The sequence below is a fragment of the Myotis nattereri genome (assembly GCF_964212035.1).
Source record: "Myotis nattereri genome assembly, chromosome: 1".
NCBI classification, from domain to species: domain Eukaryota; kingdom Metazoa; phylum Chordata; class Mammalia; order Chiroptera; family Vespertilionidae; genus Myotis; species Myotis nattereri.
In genome coordinates, this window is record NC_138075.1 from 163,046,580 (window position 1) to 163,067,207 (window position 20,628).

General features: G+C 49.7%; 1 protein-coding gene across 1 annotated transcript in view; it reads left to right on the forward strand.

Annotated features, from left to right (window-relative positions):
- The window catches only part of LOC308532262 (uncharacterized protein C4orf54), a gene marked incomplete at both ends in the record, with an annotated part of 62,545 nt that extends 42,643 nt beyond the window's left edge, over positions 1 to 19,902 (forward strand). Inside the window, 2 exons of the mRNA XM_081109616.1 lie at positions 13,634 to 13,699; positions 14,511 to 19,902. Coding sequence (XP_080965742.1) covers positions 13,634 to 13,699; positions 14,511 to 19,902 — 5,458 coding nt within the window. The remainder of the gene's footprint in view (positions 1 to 13,633; positions 13,700 to 14,510) is intronic.
- Between the last annotated feature and the right edge of the window lie 726 nt (positions 19,903 to 20,628).

The following is a 20,628-nucleotide window of genomic DNA, read 5'->3' on the forward strand; positions in this document are numbered from 1 at the left end:
CAGAGAACACACAAGTCTTATCTACGGGCATATATGTTTATAGGGACTACAATAGAGCACATTAAAGTCAGGCCGGTGCTTGACGAGGGAATGCAAACCCATCTTTCCAAAAGAAGCTCTGGAAGTTTTTATTTAAATATTTTCAGCAAAATAAACTGTTACTAGGAAAACATCTTGTTGTAAATATAAGAAGGGTCCGCAGGCCTGAAATGTATCTGCCTGGTTCCTCCTTCCTTGGTAATCCCACTAAGCCAGAAGCTCCGCAGTGAAAGTCAGATGTCCTTGCACCCTTTGTCCCCCGTGGCTGCTGGCAGAAAGGTCAGCTTTCTGAGCTTAAAGTAAACAGTTTTTCTTGACTAATGGCCCCTATAAATATAAAGACTGTATATTCAGAGGCATCTTCTGGCCCAGGAGGCTCTTGCGTGATCTGATGGGCCAGTCTATAGAAAGCAAAGAGTTGTGTTGGAGACAGTGGCTGATTTAATGAAGCGCTGTGGAATGTGACAAAGAGGCCTGTTCTGAATTTTTCTCTTTCACTGTTGAGTGGAATAATCAGCAAAAGTCATTGTTTTAGGATTTATTCATTCTGAATTTGTATTATTTGGTAACAATATATCTAGACGTTTATCTTTGTGTTATTTTTTAAAAATATGTTACTTAGCAAATGTATAAGGTTAATGAGCTAACAGAGGAATGGTTTGTTAAGTTTTGAGTGTAAGTGTTTCTAAGGACTTTGGATATGACCATTTATAAACAATCCTATCTAATAAAAGAGAAACATGGTAATTGGCATACGACCGCTACCCTTCCCATTGGCTAATCAGAGCAATATGCAAATTAACTGCCAGCCAAGATGGCAGCTGGCAGCCAGGCAGCTTGAAACTAACATGAGGCTTGCTTGCTTCAGTGACGGAGGACTCCAACGTTCCCTGCCTGCCGCTGCGGGCCTCTGAACTGCAACTCTAAGCAACTATGTAACAAATATAGAAGCTAAACAAAACCCCAGAAACCTGCTTTAGTCCGCTGGGCTTCAGCCAGCAGGATCACAACATTGTAAGCAAAGGCCAGAAACCTACTTTCAGCAGCGGAGGCCTAAGAGCTGGAGCCAAGCCTCAAAGCTAAAGCTGGCCCAGAATAAAAAAAAGAAAAAAGAAAAAAAGGAGCAGTTGGGAGCTTCAGGCACCCCCAGCCTGAAAACAGCCCTCAGCCCCTCACCCGGACTGGCCAGGCACCCCAGTGGGGACCCCCACCCTGAAGGGTGTGTGACCAGCTGCAAACAGCCATCATCCCCTTACCCAGGCTGGCCAGGCACCCCAGTGGGGACCCCCACCCTGAAGGATGTGTGACCAGCTGCGAACAGCCATCATCCCCTCACCCAGGCTGGCCAGACACCCTAGTGGGGACCCCCACCCTGATCCAGGACACCCTTCAGGGCAAACCAGCCGGCACCCACCCGTGCACCAGGCCTCTATCCTATATAGTAAAAGGGTAATATGCCTCCCAGCACCGGGATCAATGGAGCCGCGAGGCCTCCCAGCACCGGGATCAGCATGACAGGGGGCAGCGCCCAAACACCTGATCGCCCTGCAGCTCTGTGTGTGACAGTGGGCGGGGCCACAACCTCCCTATCCACCCTGCTCTGTTCGTGACAGGGGAAGGCCCCCCAAACCCCTGGTCAGCCCTGCTCTGTGCCTGATAGGGGGGAGCTCCCCAACCCTCTGATCAGCCCTGCTCTGTGTGTGACAGAGTAGAGCCATAACCTCCCCATCGGCCCTGCCCTGAGTGTGAGAGTGGCGGTACCCCAACCCCCTGATCGGCCCTGCTCTGTGCGTGACAGGGGGTGGCGCCGCAACCTCCCCATCCCATCGACCCTGCCTTGAGTGTGACAGGGGACGGTGCCCCAACCCCCCAGTCGGCCCTACCCTGAGCGTGACTGAGGGTGGCATCACAACCTCCCGATCGCCCTGCTCTGTGCATGACAGGGGGCGGCACCCCAAGTCCCCAATCGGCCCTTCTCTGAGCCCGACCAGGGGCTGCACCTAGGGACTGGGCCTGCCCTCTGCCACCTGGGAGCAGGCCTAAGCCAGCAGGTCGTTATCTCCCGAGGGGTCCCAGACTGTGAGAGGGCACAGGCCGGGCTGAGGGACCCCCTCCCCCCCGAGTGCACAAATTTTTGTGCACCGGGCCTCTAGTATATTAATAATACCCATAGATCACAATGCTTGAATGCATTAGTTACATATCATTTTTAGCTATCCATTTAAAGAGAATTCTCCCTAAATAATTTTGCTAGCTTCTCTCTAGTTATCCAAAAGTAATAATTAAATAATTTATTTATTGATTGACTTAATAATATAGATAAAATAACATTTTGCCGGAAGCCGGTCCATCCTTGCTGCTTGACACAGTTGCTGCAGGGAAAAAACATCTGCACAGCATAATGTTTCAAGGGACCTGGTGTATATGGCATACTGTTCTTAATATGTTTGCTCCCCTTCTTGGCGCTATGTGTTTTAACCAAGGTCACCTCCCCGAGAAAGGTTGTTTCCCCAGGTGGGGATTTTTCCCTGGAGTTAGGGAGGGAATAAAACCCCTTAACTAAGTGCCAGGCGGGTAGTTAATCACTTTAACTACGAACAATCTCGCTTAAGCCACATAATCTTTACTCCCTGGAATGGAGATAAGAAACGCCCTAACCTATGGAATAGAAATTGATAGGATTAAAATCAACTGGTATAAATACAGATGTAACAAGACAATAAAACACAAAACCTGGCTGGAGAACCTGGACAGAACCTGGCTGGAGATCCTGGATAGAACCAGGCGAGAGAACCCAACCATGCTGGTCAACTGAACGCTGCCTCCGTGTCATTCCTTCTTCGCCGACTCCGTCCACACCTTTGGGAACCCCTGGACCTGTTGGGGTTGGAGCCCAACAACATTTACTGGGTTCCTACCCTTTATTCAATAGTCATCAAAGATTTGTTGTGTGCCTACTATGTGGTAGGCCCTTTTGTAAGCTCAGGGATGATACCAGAGAACAGAAGGAAGGAAGGAAGGAAGGAAGGAAGGAAGGAAGGAAGGAAGGAAGGAAGGAAGGAAGAAAGAAAGAAAGGAAAAGAAAATTTCTGCCTTTATGAAGCTAGATGTTGAAATTAAAACAATAAACAACTCAGACATGACCCCTGCCTACAGAGAGTTTAAATTCTGGTGGGAAAGATGGCAGTAAGTTGGGATAACGATTTTATAAAAGTAATTGGATTGTAATGTAATATAATATACAGGGTGATGGGATACATGGTCATTCTGAGGCCCACTTTAGACTAAGTGGTCAGGGAAGCTCTCCTGAGGAAATGAGATTACCAGGAAGGATAATAAGCCAGGTATTTAAGAGCCAGGGGAAGGGAGGAAGAATTTTTCAGACAGATTGATAGCCCAAGGCAAGGAAGAGCTTGCTGCTGGAGGAGAGAGAGAGAGAACTGCTATGACCAGAGTTTACTGTGAGCTGCCCTGAAGTCCCAGGAGGGTGTGAGGTCACCCATGGTTTGAAGTTTATGCTAAATGCAAACGGAAGAGTTTTAAAAAAATGCAGTGGCAACACTAATTTGTATTTGCAAAATGTCATTCTGACAACTGGAGAATGGATGGCAGAAGGACAAAGAGGTTGCAGGGAGATCAGTTTGTAAAAATGGTGAGGATTTGGACCAGTGGTGGCTCAGGAGATGGGGAGTAGGTAATGGCTTTGGGATACATTTTGGAGGTTGATTTGAGAGGATTTATTTAAGAATGGAATGGGGATGAGCAGAGTAAAAGGGAGAAACTAGGTCTCAGTTGATGAAAGTGCCAAATATTGAGACGGAAGAAAGACTGGGATAGAGATTAGGTTGGCTGGGAAAAGAAAGGGTGTTACAAACAACCATGAGTTCACTTCTTGTCATGTTACATCTGTGACATCTATTGGACATCCATATGAAAGTGTAATAAAGCCTATGGGATATATGAATCTGAAAGTGAAGGACAATAGGCTGAAGGCATAATATTGATGCCACCAAGAAACTAAGATGGCAGCATAGATAAACACTGGGAAATTCTCGCCTCACACAACAATTGAAAAATACCGCGAAGGTCAGAGCAAACATCATCTAGACCAACCAGAAGGCTGGCTGAGTGTAATTTCTACAACTAGAAGAAAAGAAAAGCACGCTGAGAGCCGGAGGAGCTGCGGAGGTTAAGTGCAGAGGTATGGCGGCGGCTCGCGCGCGGAAAGGGGGTGGCACCTGAGGACGCGGCTGTCTTTTTGAATCACAAGCTCCCGACTGCTCTGAACTCTGGTTCCAGCAAGTCTCTGGGGACCCAGGACTCATACGGGGAGAGGCTGGTCTGTCAGGCGGCAGCGGGCGAACTTGAGGGCGGCTTTCCCTCAGAGGTGCTTGCAGCCGTTACCGGGACACTGAAACGCGCGACTCCAGGCGCGGAGAATCACCATAGCTGCTTTCTCCGCCCTTTGACTCCCTGAGACCCCGCCCCACCCAGGCTGCGGCAGAGGCTTTTGCATGTGAATGTACCTAACTACAGCCCAGCCAGGGAGACCCGGAGCTTCCAAGGGAAGGCCCAGGGCCCCGCAGCGGCTTGCATTGCTTCACAGCTGAGCCTCTTCGTGGCGCCAGCTGTGTGGCCTCAGGCAGGGGCTGAATTAGCACCTCCTTAGATCCAGGAGCCACTGTACCCAGTGGTCAGAGGGGGACCATTCTCCCACTTCAGACACAGCTGCTTCCCACAGCCAATTGGCCTGGAGGTCAATTCCTCCCAGTGATCCTACAACAACCAAGGCACCAAGAGTGCACCAAGAGTGTCCACCCCAGGTAACTGGGGAGGCTGAGCCACTGGGCCCTACAGGACACCTAGCGTGCAGGGCCACTCTATCAACACAGTGAAGCAGCCAAAATGCGGAGACAAAGAAACAGGTCACAATTGGCAGAAACGGAGGAGGGCAGACGACTGGATATAGAGTTCAAGGCCACGTTTATAAGGTTTGTCAAGAATTTTATGGAAACCGCCGATAAATTTAATGAATCCCTCAAGGAGTATAGTGAGACCATGGAGGACATGAAAAAGGACCAACTAGAAATTAAGCATACACTGACTGAAATAAAGAATAATTTACAGAGATCCAACAGCAGACAAGAGGATCCCAAGAATCAAGTCAAAGATTTGAAATACAAAGAAACAAAAAATACCCAACCAAAAAAGAAAAAAGAAAAAAGATTCAAAAAATATGAAGATAGTGTAAGGAACCTCTGGGACAACTTCAAGCGTACCAACATCAGAATTATAGGGGTACCAGAAGGAGAGAGAGGGCAAGATATTGAAAACCTTTTTGAAGAAATAATGACAGAAAACTTCCCCCACCTGGTGAAAGAAATGGACTTACAAGTCCAGGAAGCGCAGAGAACCCCAAACAAAAGGAATAAAGAGGACCACACCAAGACACATCATAATTAAAATGCCAAGAGCAAAAGATAAAGAGAGAATCTTAAAAGCAGCAAGAGAAAGACAGTCAGTTACCTACAAGGGAGTACCCATACGACTGTCAGCTGATTTCTCAACAGAAACCATGCAGGCCAGAAGAGAGTGGCAAGAAATATTCAAAGAGATGAATAGCAAGAACCTGCAACCAAGATTACTTTATCCAACAAAGCTATCATTCAGAATGGAAGGTCAGATAAAGAGCTTCACGGATAAGAAAAAGCTAAAGGAGTTCATCACCACCAAACCAGCATTATATGAAATGCTGAAAGGTATTCTTTAAGAAGAGGAAGAAGAAAAAGGAACTCTTACCATTTGCCACAGCATCAATGGAACTGGAGAACGGATAAATACCACAAGATCTCACTTATTTGTGGAATATAATGAACAACATAAACTGATGAACAAGGACTGATCCAGAGACGGAGAGGCTTTGATTGGACTGTCGGGCCTTGGAGGGAAGGTAGGGGAGGGTGGGGGCAAGGGGGAAAGATCAACCAAAGGACTTATATGCAAGCATATAGGCCTAACCAATGGACACGGACAACGGGGGGGTGAGGGGATTAGCGGGGGGGGGGGGGTAGAGGGTACACATATGTAATATCTTAATCAATAAAAAATATTAAAAAAAATATATTGATGCCACCAGTAAATGTAAAGTGTTTAAAGCCATAGGCCAGGATGAGATCACCTGAGTGGACAATTAGTCAATACATCTATCCTCCCCCAAGGAAAGACATGCTTAGAGGGAGGAAGGGAGAGAGAGAGAGAGAGGGAGAGAGAGAGAGAGAGAGAGAGAGAGAGAGAGAGAGAGAGAGATGCGAGAGAAACATCAATTGGTTGCCCAGTATGCATGTCTGAATAGGGATCAAACCTGCAACCCAGGTGTATGCCCTGACCGGGAAAGGAACCAGCAACCTTTCGGTGCACAGCATGACACTCAACCAACTGAGCCACTCCTGCCCAGCAACACCTTTGTTTTAAAAAAAGTGGACTCACAATTTAAAAAAAAATATACAAGGCATGCTGCTTAGTCATTGTGGGCAAACAGATGTAGCAATCAAAGCCTTTATCCTCAAGATACTTACATTCTGGCAGTGAGAAAAACACATGAAAGTCAAAGTACTTGTCCAAAGAAAAGGGGGTAGGGAACACTTCCATAATCCAGAGAGGAATTACTGTGGGCATTGGGAATGAGTCACTCTGTCATGGGGTAGAAGGTAGTCTAAGACCATACATGGGGGACTGACCAAGATCCAGGGGGATTGTAAAACCTTAAAAAATGGATGGTGTATATATATATTTCTTTTTCTAAGATAGAAAATTGTCAAATTGAAATTGTTAAATTCTCGAAGGGTTTGTGAATCAAAAAAGATTAGAGGCATTGCCATAGGAGATCAATTTAATCGTGGTCTTAATTATGGAAGCTCAAAGATATTTCTGGAAGTGGGGCGAGTGCAAGACATAAGCAGAGAAACATTATGAGAAAGAAAAATGCAAGGCATGCTTGGAAATGGTTTTAGACTTGTGTGATTGGGATGGGGATTAATATAGGACAGTGAAGAAACTGAAGCTGGAAAACAGGAGGGGACTGAAATGGGGACAAACTTAAATGCGAACTAAGGAAATGGACTTCCTCTTATAGACCATGAGGAGTCATTGGATTTGATTCAATTAAAAAAACAGTGAGCATCTGATATATATAAAGCAATGTGGAGTATCCTGGTTGCAGGGGTGGGGAAAGAGTTAAAATTTCTGCATAGAATAACAATAGTTAGCAATAATTAACATGTATCCCTTGTGTGATATGGGCTTGTCTTTTTGCTAAATGCTTTACATGGATTAGCTAATTTAATCCTCACAACCCTATCAAGGTGAACCCTATTGGAATAAAGAGAAGTTAAATTCCTTGTCCTAAGTTATATGGGTAGGAAAAGTGAAGTCATTATTCAAACTCTTGCAGTGCAGCTGGAACACTTGTTTGAAGGCCCCAGAATATTCTGATGTACTGTTACAGCCAGAGATGGCCATGAAACATGCTTCTCATCAAAGCCAGGGCTATGGACACCTCTGGAGTGTACCAAGGAGTATGTGAAGTGACAAAAACAAATGCTGCATATTTTAATGGAGTATCAACTTTATTTTAAGATTTTTAGAAAAATGCGTATGAAAATGGATATGGGTATTCATGGTTCTAAAAATCATATTAATTTTTAATGAACATATTTTATAACAAACATTCAGAAGAGTGAACAATGACAAGTGTGATATACTTTTACACAGTGAACGATCCATGTAACCAGTACCAAGATGAAGACATAGAACCTTCCGGCCCTGCAGAAACCCCCTTGCCCCTGCTCTGACACCATCACTAGAGTAATCACTCCCCTGACATCCAACACTAGTGATTACTTTGTCCTGTTTTAGAGTTTTATATAAATAGAGTACTTTAGCATGCTCTGTTTGAAGCTTGCTTCTTTTTCTAAAAAGATTCATCTCTATTATTGCATGCGGCAGTAGTATGTTTACTTAATTCACATTCGTTTTTAAGGTAAAACATAATGCCACAACAAATTATTTGCTGTTTTAGAGAACATACCCACATTTTTTGAGAAAGCAATTCAATCTCCCTTACCTTTGGTCACTTTGATGACAAAGCTTGAGCAACACAGGAACAAGCACTGAATTGGGGATCAGGAGAAATGAATTCTAGTTCTCCCTCGATACTCATAGCTGTGTGACCGTCAGTAAGTCACTGACATTCTTGAACTTGATTTCCTACATTAATAAAAGGAGGAAGCAAAGCTCACTTTGGTCTACCCCAGTATGAGTTCCCTTTTCTTCAGTTCTAAGTTGAATTCTAAGTTTAAGGAAAGACTATAGAAGAAATAAAATTTTCCAAAATAAAATGATTTTTCCTATTATAAAAGAAAGACATGTGTACTGTAACAGTTCAAGCACCACCAAATGGCATAAAGGAAATCCTATATAATAAAAGGCTAATATGCAAATTGTCCCCTTGGGAGTTCAACCGCTTGCTATGATGTGCACTGACCACCAAGAGGGGCATGGAACGAAGGAAGGCCCCAGCTGCTGGCACTGGGAGCTGGGGGAAGGAAGGCGCTGATCGCTGGCAAGGCCTAGGGACTCTACCCGTGCATGAATTTCGTGTACCTGGCCTCCAGTTTAATAATAATTGTTCAATCTTACTTTCCCACATATACAAAAGCAATGTTAGTTTGGTGTTAATACGTCTATGTATTTTCCGTTGATACAACTATATGTTCACTTAATAAGCTATATTATTGTTGTTTCTGAAATGCAATCATACTAATATATCTTATTCTGTAATTTTCTTTTCAGGGGAATTATTTCAAGATTGGAATATATGTTCCTGTTCATTTAACGTCTGCAGAATTAATATCTGCCTGAAGTGACATAGCATCCATCCACTGTAATCAATCAGCCATTCCTCTTGAATAATATTTAGATGTTTTCTAATTTTTTCTATCACGACATGCTGCAAATGAACATCCCTGTACACATTTTATAAACCCTAATGTTCTTCTTCTGTATGCTAGATAGAAACTGTCAGATTAGTTTTTAAAAAGTTGCTTATTTTTCATTTTAGTACTTGAGTTTTGAGCAGATTCAAATGTGAAATCTGAAGCAAGAAAAGAACCAAAATCTTAAACAATTTTCATCATGATTCTAAATATTCATAGGAAATGGAAATCTGAAACAAAATACTGAGTATAACTTAAAGGCTCATGTTTGAAATGGCTGAAGACTGAAATCAGAAATGTGGAAAGATGAAATATTTTCCTAAGTAATAAAAGGAATCATGATTTTACAATGCAATGTCAAGAATTAAAAGGCAAAGAAAAAACTTTTTAAATCACAGAAATAAGTCATTCATGTTATTCTGTAGATAGGCAGCGGAGTTGAGTCATTATTGAAATTGTGTTTCAATACCCATTTGGAAAACTTACAGTTAAAGCCTTTTGTGGCATCTTCCCTGACCTGCTGTCCTGGACCAAGGAGGTACCCTTCCCCACACCCCTCTCAGACCCAGCCTCCTGCAAGCTAGGGTAACACAGTCCGCGTGCATGTGAGGAACAAACATTCACAGGCGCTTTGAATGGGCAGAATGACATAGAGGAAGATGTATTTGTTCTGCCAATGTTTCACTTTGAGGCTGGCCTGGAAGAGGTAATTTTCCTTTATCCGGTGAGATCTGAAACACCAAAACCTCTACCGCTCTCTCAAGAGAGAACCAGATAAAAACGATCATCAAGAGAAAGAAGAAGAGGAATGGGGCTGGGGAAACGGAGGGCAACATGCCTAGGAGACCACAGAGAGAAGGAAAGAGGGATTGGGGGAGACCAGATGGAGGAACCCCTCACACACATCCTGGCTCCAGGGGAAGAGTAAAGAACCTTCTATGCACACCTCTGCCCTTTGTATGCAGGCTTGAGCGTCAACGTTTTATTTCTGGTGGTGAACTGTTCCTTCCTGCCCTTCCAAGTTTTAAGGGCATAGCTAAGGGGTTGCGTCTGCAATGCGCATGGAGCGATTCTACAATAACGTGCTCTTCTTTGCACAAGAAGATACCGCTACTTATTCATCTTCGTGGTGCATGCTGTTTTCTATTCACAGGGGGTGGTTTTACACTAATCCTGTTACTTCATTTCCTTGGACTCCATGGCGACCAGCTGGTCCCCTGTTCAGGCAGCTGCTTGAGAGTGTGGAATAGCTAATTGGCCAGCAGTGCGCAGGAGCCTGTGACCTCCACCTCATGGACTGAGTGCTCAATCATCAGCTGAGTGTGGGCTCCAGTCACTCAGAGCTGGACAGTCAGGGCTCCAGCAACGGTTAATTGTGAAAAGTCATGCAGTGTCCATGTTTTCACTTAACCTCCGTTTGTTATCCATAAAATGGGAATAACAATTGCTCTCTCAAGTGTCTTGGGGAGGGTTAAATGAGCTAAAATATTTAAAACATGTACCTCAATAAGGAAACACTCATTCTTTGGCACCTCCTGGTAAAAATCAAATTCCACGGTGTCTTTCTTTTGGAAGTAATTCTTAGGTGTGTCTGCTTAAGAAGTAGCTGGCTACACTGAGCAGTAAGCAGCGGCCAACAGAAAAGCCTTCTTCAAATCAGTGTGCGAAAATGGGTGTGGGGGGTTTATGGAAAGCCTTACGCAAAATTTAAAGCCATCTGGGGTGCAATCAAATATCTCCGATTGCACCTCAGAGAATCCTGAGAATGTCTGTGTTTGGTACAATTTTTTGTCCGACTCCTTGCTTGAGTCAGAGTTTAAACCTATCTCTTCATTTCTAGTCTACTTCTCTACCTCTGATAAGCTGTTCTTCCTTTTGAATTTATCTATTAGATTGTACCACTGTCAGAGACCTAAAATATAATCATACCCTTTTACCAGTTGATGGATAGCTGGTCTTCATTCATTTTTTGTTTGTTTTGTTTTGTTAATCCTCACTTGAGGATATATTTCCATTTACTTGTAGAGATTTGAAGGGAAGGAGAAGAGAGATGCTGAGAGAGGGAGACAGAGAAACAAAGAGAGAGAGAGAGAGATGTGAGAGAGACACTTGGATTGGTTACCTCCCGCACCCACCCTGACAGGGATTGGGGATCAAACCAGCACCCAGATGCATGCCATGGACTGGGAATCAAACCTTCAACCCTTCAGTGCATGGTCTGATGCTCTAACCACTGAGAAAACAACCAGGACTGGCCTTCATTCTTAATTTCTTTAATCATATTATGAAAGTTTTCATACTATAATCCCATCTCACAAGACTTTCGGAGAACACAAAAAAACTTTCTCTGCACAGATTAAAAATAATGACACTGAGTCATTTCCTTCATTGCTCTTTGAATTCCCATATAAAGTTATCTACCAAATATACCTTGCCTGTTCTACTAAGTGTGCCTGCTTAACAGGGTTAATGCTTGTGACATTAGTCACTGTTACTTGCTCAAGAGCTGAGATAAGGTAGGCAATCACTGAGTTCATCTGTAAAAAAAAAGTAATGACTATAGTCGTATTAAGGAATAAAAGGCCCCCTGGCTACCAAATGACTGCAAACTATTTCAAGAGAATTGAGAGTAATTCATAGTAACAGCTACTGTCCCAAACTCTGAAAATTCCAGAGAGCAGGCAGTTTGAATATATATATATATTTTTTTACTTGACCCTTCAATGGGTGATTGTTTTTCCACTTAGGAGTCTCTCTCTTTAAGAACATAGTTTAATAGAGTCTGTCCTACTCCAAATTCTGTGCTTCTTTGATTTTTAAATAGAATTTGTGGTTTGAATTAAACCCTACTTTTTGAAAATTGACTTTATTTGAAAAAGATTTCCCTACAATTTTTTTTTCCTACCCTGGCATTCATTGAGATAGAAAGGAGGAAAGGAGCCACACAGGTATTTCAGAGGTAAGTAGCTCTTTTAGGACAATTTCTCTCTTTGTCTCTTGGGGAGCTTGGCTAGGGTTATGCTCTGGAAGAAGTTAGACTCTGGAAGCAGGTTTCCAGAACTTGGGCGTTAAGCAAATATGCACTGTCTCCAGGGCATCTGACCTTCCAATGTTGTACTTTGCCAAATGCAAGGAGGGAAACTACTGAAATCTGTTCGAGTTGTCATGACAGACAGGGCCATATGGAAAGTGCTGGAAAAATTCCTCCTTAGACTATAATTGCCTTGATGGACAGAAACACTGCCTTCCATCAGCTGTGGTATGCAATGGCCCAGTGTTTTGAGGTAGTGCTCGGGGTTTATTGTTTAAGGTCTCAAAGCAAAATTAAAATGGGACATTAAAAATACTGTTTGCCTGAAGGAGCTAATTATATTTTATTTCATTTTATTTATAGTGTCAGCCTCCTTAATCCCTGAGCACATAATGTGTACACAGTTTGATGGTATATATATATAAAAAAGAAAACACAACCAAGAGATAGCTATGTGATTTATTTATGGTCATTAGATGAAGTTGCCCAGTGGGTGCACTGCTCCCTTCTAATTGAGCATCAGGCTACCATAGAGAGTAGTTGAGCATGGAAGTCAGCAAGGCCCTGTAGTATAATGGCTAAGGTTCAACCCCTAGAGCAAGGCTGCCTGGGTTTGAATCCTGCTCCATACATCTCTGTGCCTCAGGTTTCCTGTCTATGAAATCACCACAGTCATTATACCCAACTCATCAGGTTGTTTTGAGAATTAAATAAATTAATATGCACATTTTAAAGTGCTTCAAATAGTATCTTGCATATAGTAGGTGCTATATGTCTTAGTTACAGTGATTATTTTTAAATTTTCATTATCATTGAGAATCCAAGATTTTGTGTCACTACACGTGGTTCTCTGTAATGAAAAAGCTGATCACAAATTTGGCAAATTCTCCTCTCTCTCTCTCTCTCTCTCTCTCTCTCTCTCTCTCTCTCTCTCTTTCCTTTCATTCCCTCCCTCTCTCCCTCTCTCCGTTTCTCTCTCTTGCTTTTTCTCTTTTACTCCCTTCACCTGGCACTCTGGCTTCGTACCCACATCGCGATACTTGATACATCCAGTCTTTCCCTCGGTAGTGTTTTTAATGGCAATGAAGTGGGCAGATCCGACTTGTCGTGGGGACGGTGGCAGGGCTGTGCTGTCCACATCTTGCGTGTGGAAAGGTAAATGCTTCAGTTGTTAGGGGCTCCCACTCCATACCCACCCCCACGTCCAACAGAGGAAGGGACATTTCTCTGTGCGGGGGGTGGCTTTCATGTTGGAAGGGAATGGTTGATGGAGTTATTTTTGTTCCCCACAAATGGGGATGTTTAAAATAGTGCTTTATTCAATCGGCATAAGTGACACATAGACTATGTATAGTGGTGGAACTGGGCCTGCCAGGTGATGAGGGCCAGACCTCACCAAAACTAAGAGTCGTGGTTCTCCACTGATAACACCCAAGGGATCTTTCCTGAAAATGGCCCGCAAAGAACCCCCATCGTGGGCTGCTGGGCAAATTCACTGGCACAACCACTGAGTTGTTTGAAATGGATATCCCTCGGAGCCAGGGAACTGGGATTTTGGCTTCGTGTCCAGGGGGCCTGCCAGCGGGTCACATTTCCTCTCTGAAGCTCCCTCCAGGCAGCACTGTACTCACGAAGGGTAAGTGTGTCTGTTGTTCTTTCAAGCCTCTTGACTCGGTGCCCTGCAGTCTGGCGTTCAGCCAGCGAAACCGAAGCAGGAGGCTGCAGCTCAGGCCATAGTTAATTGGAGGTTTATTGTCTTGTCACGGTTTTAGAAGTTCAGGGAACTTTTTTTTTTTTGAGGTTGAGTGGATATTGTTGGGAGGTGAAGTACTGTCAGTTTTGACCTCATGCACTCCTTTTTAGTGACTATAATTAAAGTTTACTTAAAGCAGTATGTTTTCATTCTTTGAAAATTGCCCTTCTGTACTTCAAGTCAGCACAGTGAGGATTCTAGAAGGGACTCTTCCCAGTTTGAAACAAACAGACTAGATTTCATGGAGTGCAACTTTTGGAAAAGGGGGATAGAATGTTTTATTCCTATGAACAGTTTTCTTATCAGAATTCATCTGATCTGAGGTGAACGAGAAGAAAATGCTTAGCTTTTGAGGCAAACATGAAACTTACCGTATGTCCAAGGGAGATTTCGAAATCCTTGTGGATTGTCCTTAAATGGATTTGAGGTGCAATGCAGAGTCTGGATTTTATTTAAGAACATGGGGGAAAACCCATTAGTCAGACAAGACTGAAAGTGGCAGTGAGTGAGGAGTGATGTCACACTTCTCAGACACCATTATCATAGACGCATAGAACCCGCATGCCTCCTCCCCCTCAACTTTCTCTTTCCATCTTAGAGCCTCCTCTGTACCCTCAAGTGTGTTTCACTGTGACTAGGGAATAGACACTAAAAATATTTCTGGAATGACGTGACCCACTCTTGTCCCATCCAGGAAAAGGACGAGGCTTCACCAGAAAGAGCACATACTTTCCTTCCCTTTCTGGGAGCCCGAGGGTCGGCCTACAGATGCTGCTCCTTCCATGGCCGATGGCGCCCGGTCTCCTGGCTGCCGACGGTGCCAAGAGAACAACTGGACAGGACAGCTCAGCTCCAGGAAGGTGGCCACAGTCTCGGCCAGAGCAGCAGCCCCCCAGCCACAGACCTCCTCTGCCCCCCCAGCCAGGAGCCTTCCCACCTCCCTCAGCCTTGCCTGGGCCCCGCCACAGGGGCTGAAGAGCTGGGAGGTGGTGGCCACAGGGGCGGTGGTGTCTACAGCCTTGGGGCCAGTCCGGGCACGCAGGACCCTGCTCCGGGCAACTCTGCGGCCCCTCCAGGGCCAGGGAGGGACCCAGGACAACCTCAGCGCTCACCACTGTCTCTTCCTGTCCCTGATACCGGGGCGAGGGCTCAGAATGGAAGCCGCTGCTCCTGAGCCGAATCCGCAGGCCAGACCGAGGGAGGTGGGGGACGGGGTGAGCGGAGCTCAAGATAGCCAGGAGCTGAAGCAGCAGCTGCAGCTGTGGCCTGAGCCACCAGCCTCCTCCCAGCAAGAAGGGAAATATGTGGAGATGTGCGCTGCCGGAGCCCAGAGGGAGAGGCCCGGGGCCATGGAACTGAGTCCGGAGTGCTCAGCTGGGGACCCCAGGGCCTCTAAGAGTCCCGAAGAGGGAGCCCTAGACGAGCCCAGCAGTCCAGAGGGTAAGACTCCGACCTCCCAGAGGAACCCTGCTTCTGTGGACCTCACCAGATCCCAGCTCTCCGGCACTGATGGCAGCAGCGACTTCTCCTCCTCCTCTGCCACCTCCTCCCCGGTGGACAAAGCAGAAGGGGGCCTTTTCAAGGATGAAGCCAGCACGTCAACAGGGGCTCTGGCCACCTCGTCCTCCTCTTTAGGCTTTGAGAGCGACAGCGGTGAGAGTGCAGGGCGCTGCCAGCCCAGGGGGGAAGCCGGGGAGGGAAAGGCAGGAGGAGGTGCAGGAGGACGAGGAGCAGCAGGGGCAGAAGCTGGGACAGAGTGCAGGGACATTATTGCCAAGTCCCAGGGAAGCAGGGGGGCCCCCAAACCCGAGGAGGCTCACTACATCACCACCCACGAGATCCAACTGAGCGAGGTGGAGCAGGACATGGATTTTGACGTGGGGCTCGCCTCCCACTGGGATTTCGAGGACAACAACGTGATCTACTCATTCGTGGACTACGCTTCCTTCGGTGGCAGCGACGAGACCCCGGAGGACATCACCACCCCAACCGAAGAGGAGGACAACAGCTGCTACCTCAGCACCACTCCCAGCACCAGCGCCCCCCGCACGCCCAGCCCCTTCAGCAGTGACCCTCCCCGCCCGGGCGCAGGCAGCAGTGGTCGGGACACCAGCAGCACGGAAGTGGGCAGCGGCCCTGCTGACGGCGGCCCCACGCCCCCACCCACGGGGCCTGGCACTGCCCCCGGGCCCGAGCCCTTGCCGGAGCCCCCGGAGGCAGTGGCAGGGGCAGCCGCCGCCGCCAGCAGCTGTGGGAGTGCAGCAAGCCAGATCCTCCTATCAATCAAGCCGACTTCCCGGGCTATAAATGAGCCTAGCAACGTGCGTGCAAAGCAAAACAGTCCTCACGCTGCCAAGCATGAAGGCGACATGAGCCTCCGCGGCCCCACAGCTGCTGAACACCGCTCCAGTCCCCCGAAGCAGGACCCGGCTGCAGCCGTGGCTCAGGACCATGCAAAGAAATTCATCGCTGTCCCTGCTCGCCTGCAAACCCGCTGCGGGGCGGTGCGGGCCAAGGAGCTGGTGGACTATGCCAGCGGGGCCTCCAGCGCCGTGAGCGAGCTGGACGATGCGGACAAAGAGGTGGGTAACCTGACCTCCCGCGCCTTCCGGAGCCTGGCGTACCCCTACTTCGAGGCTCTGAACATCAGCTCCCGGGAGTCCTCCACGCTCTCGGAGGTCGGCTTCGGGCGTTGGTCCACCTTCCTGGACCTCAAATGCGGGGGCGTGGGAGCCCGGGTGGAGCAGAGCCTGCTGCGGAGCAGCGCGGCCTCCGTGGCCGCCGGGCTGCGCAAGGGCGGCGCGGCCAGGCCAGCTGCCGACCAGCTCTGCATCCACGCCAGGAAGTCCCAGACCAAGGCCCTGGAGTTCGTGGTCAGCAAAGTCGAGGGCGAGATCAAACATGTGGAGACGCCTCTGTGTTTCCAGAAGCAGCTGCAGACGGGCTCCCGCGTGGTCACCCTGCTGGAGCCTCTGAATCTGCGCAGCGACAGCAAAGCCAGCTCCGGCGCCGGGCCCTGCAGGGCCCCCCAAGGCCCCGGTAAGGGCCCCGGCTCGGTGTACACGGACGACGGCTCGGAGGCCCCCGAGAGCAGCAGGCCTGCGCCCCGCGCCGAGGGCCCGCAGAAGAAGTCCAAGTTCGCTTCCAGTCTGCTCAAGAATGTCATCTCCAAGAAGATGCAGCGAGAGCACGAGTTCAAGATGGAGAGGGGCGAGGTCACGGACACCTCCCACCGGCACCTCTCCAGCGCGGCCAGGGAGCCGGAGGGCGCCCCCGGCGGCGAGCGGCCGCGGGACAGGGGCCTGCAGAGGCAGAGCTCCCGCCACTCCGAGGCCAGCTCCGAGTACACGGTGCTCAGCGTGTCGGATGCGGGTGGAGAGGGGCCCGTGGTGGGGTCCAAGTCCCCCATCTTCAAAGCCAGCGCCCCTCGGGAGAGCCATGCAGGCTCGGTCCGCAGCGCAGCCGAGGGACGCGCAGAGGAGGTGTGCGAGATCAAACAGAGCGCCTCCGAGACGGTCAAGGGCATCTTCCTCCGCAGCCAGAACAGTGCGTTCAGGTCCTGGAAGGAGCGAGAGGCCGAGAAGCGGGAGGACAAAGCCCCCGTGGGGAAGCTGAAGCTCCCCAAAGGGGGCGACTGGAGGGCTGATCTCGGGGAGGTCTCGGTCAGCAAGTCCACCATCATGTCCCGTCTCTTTGTCCCCAACATCCAGCAGACACCCAAGGAGAAGCAGCCGGGGAAACAGGCCACCAAGTACCCTGCGGCCCAGGCCACCTCCACGGCCGTGGTCGGGCCCAAGGCCCCGGAAATCAAGATCCGGTTGGGCAGCGTGCAGCAGCCAGGCTCGGACTTCAGCATCGCCAAGTTGCTCACGCCCCAGCTGGCCGGCGGCAGCTCCTCCGGCCTCCTCAAGGCAGCTGAGGACAACGCCCGGGGCCCACAGAAACTCTTCCGGGGGGACAGCCTGGAAAAGGTGCCCCAGTTCCAGGTGAGGGACGTCAGGGACAAGTCCAAGGCCCAGGGCCCCCTCCACCAGGTGAGGGACGTCAGGAAGCTCATCAAGGGGTCCGGAGACAGCAGCGACAAGGGCAGCGTGACCCCCGAGCAGGGGCTGAGCGGGCCCAAGCCCAGGCTGCTGGCTGCTGCCGCGGGCGGACCCAGGTCCCTGTCCCCCTTGGTGATCACGTGCCAGGCCGTGGTGAACCAGAGGGAGGACGGCACGGACCGGGAGCTGGGGGAGAGCCTGGGCAGAGGGGGCAGTGGCGGCCTGAACCCCTCCTCGCCAGAAGGGACGGTCTTGGTTCACCGGGCATCTGGGAGGCTGCCCGTGGCCACCATCGCCCCCAATAAGCCCGAGCAGGGCTCCTACCTGCCTGTGCTCAAGATCATCTCCAAGGCCTCTGCTCAGAAGACCCCAGAGAAGGCCAAGGACGAGGAGGCCAAGGAGGAGGGCAAAGGCCCCAAGCCATCGCGGAACGCCCTGGAGAAGCTGACGGCCGCGGTGCGGTCCATGGAGGAGCTCTACAGCTTCGACAGGCACGAGTGGAAGCGCAAAAGCGACCCGTTGCCCACGATGACCGACAGCCACGTCCTGTCGCTCATCGCTAGCGAGGAGAGGGGAGGGGCCGGCGGGGCCGAGGGGGACCCCGACAAGCCGGCCAAACGGCTGGGTGACGTGGGAGAGCAGGGCACGGGCCACAAGGACGGAGTGGTCCTGCGAGCGGCCCCCCTGGAGCGCCTGCAGCGGAGGAACTCCAACCCGAGCTCCGAGAGCGTGTCTGCCCGCGCGGCTGCCTTCGAGAACCTGGCCAGGGAGCGGCCCCGATCCCTCTATATTCCCCCAGCCCACAAAGATGGGGAGAGAACCCAGCCCCTGCAGCCCCTCCCCCCACTCCCCAGCAACAGGAACGTGTTCACGGTGAGTGCCAGCAGCATCCAGAAAACTGGGGGTGTCGCTGGCAAGTTCCCCCAAGGGCTTTCTCCAGAGAGTCCTTCCGCAACAAAGGGCAGCAAGTCTCAGGGACTCCGGTCCCTCAAGATCTCTCCGGCCACCCGGGCACCGCTTGATGAGGCGCCCAACAGGAAACATGGCAGCACCTTGGTAAAGAGCAATAGTGACTGTGAAAATTACCTGACCATCCCCCTTAAAGGAAGCTCTGCAGCTGGGCCTGGGGCGAGGAGGGAGGGGCCTCCTGCCTCCTCTGCAGCCACTCTCTGCAGCTTGCCCCCCCTGAGTGCTCGCAGTCAGGTCCCCAGTTGCCCCAAAGGTTCCCAGGTCAGTGGAACCAGCCGGCCAGCTTGGCCTACCAAACCTGACAACCCACGGCAGTCCGTCGCTGCCCCCTCAGGGCCCCAGAGCCCCGGGCATCCCCCCACTGCTATCTACCACCAGCAGCCACTGCCCTTCCCCCTGCAGGGGGCCCAGCCCCAGGTCCTTTGCTTCTCCCCACCTGGCATGCCTGCCCCGGCACCTGCAGGCCCAGCTCCAGTGCCCACAGATGCCTTCCAGCAGCCACAGCCTCAGCAGACCCAGCGAAAGATGCTCCTGGATGTGACGACTGGCCAGTACTACCTGGTGGACACACCGGTACAGCCCATGACCCGGAGACTGTTTGACCCCGAGACAGGGCAGTATGTGGATGTGCCCATGACCTCCCAGCAGCAAGCAGTGGCTCCCATGTCCCTCCCTGTGCCTCCCTTGGCCCTGAGTCCTGGGGCCTATGGACCCACCTACATGATCTACCCTGGGTTTCTGCCCACAGTGTTGCCTACCAGCGCCTTGCAGCCCACACCCGTTGCTCATACTCCAGGGCGGAGTGAGCTCTCCCAGATGGCTGCAGAGAGCCCCAGCAAAGAGCCAGCTGCCAAGTTCACCGAGGCCCCATACTTCATGGCCTCTGGTCAGTCTCCCACCTCCGCTTCTTCCTCGGCCCCAGCAGCCACAGCCCAGCTGGTGGGGGCCAAGGGCTTCGCCCAGCTGCACAGCAAACCTGTCATCAGCATCACTTCCCAGCCCCTGGGGCCGAGGATCATCGCGCCCCCCTCCTTCGACGGCACCACCATGAGCTTTGTGGTGGAGCACAGATGATGGGCAGTCACCAGGAAGCAGGACGGAGCCGCTGCTGGTGAGTGGACTTTGATAATCAGTTTTCAGGGGTCAAGAGCAATCCTGTTTCTCGGTGTTTGAAATGGCAGATTGACAGCAGAGGAGGCTGTCTAGAAATGGGCATTTTGGGAAAATAGAACAAAACCCCACCCAAATTATTAAGGAGCTAAATTTTTTTCTGCCATGCCTCCTCTTCTCCACACTCCTCAGTCCCTGAGGCCTTTCCCCTTTCAAATTGCCTGTATGTTTTTCTCACCTGTGAGCCGGAGAAAAGTGAACCTTGGACCTGTCAGGTCAGCCTTTGGTGAAGGTTGACAGGGGAGAGAAACAAAAGCCCCGTCCAGATTTCATGGAGTGAGCCTCTATTCCTGGCAACCACAGCGGCAGAGGGCAGGACACCCTGAGAGACCATTGGGAACACTGTTAATGGGCTTGCTCCTCGTTTTCTTGTTAGGGGGCTTTCTGAAATCTGCAGAAAAGCTTCCCTCCTTCCTCTACATCTTCTTGAGGTTTCTTTTACAAAGAGACTATATTTTTTAAGCTCTTGTTTTTCTGTTTTCAGACAATCAGAATATTTTTTCTTAGATGAATCTAAGGTCTTTAGGTTACACACGCACGCACACACACATATGCACACTTGACCTCTGTGACGGGGGGGGGGGGGAGGGGGATGGGGGGGAGATTACCTAGCTGTGGCTCCCTGGAGGG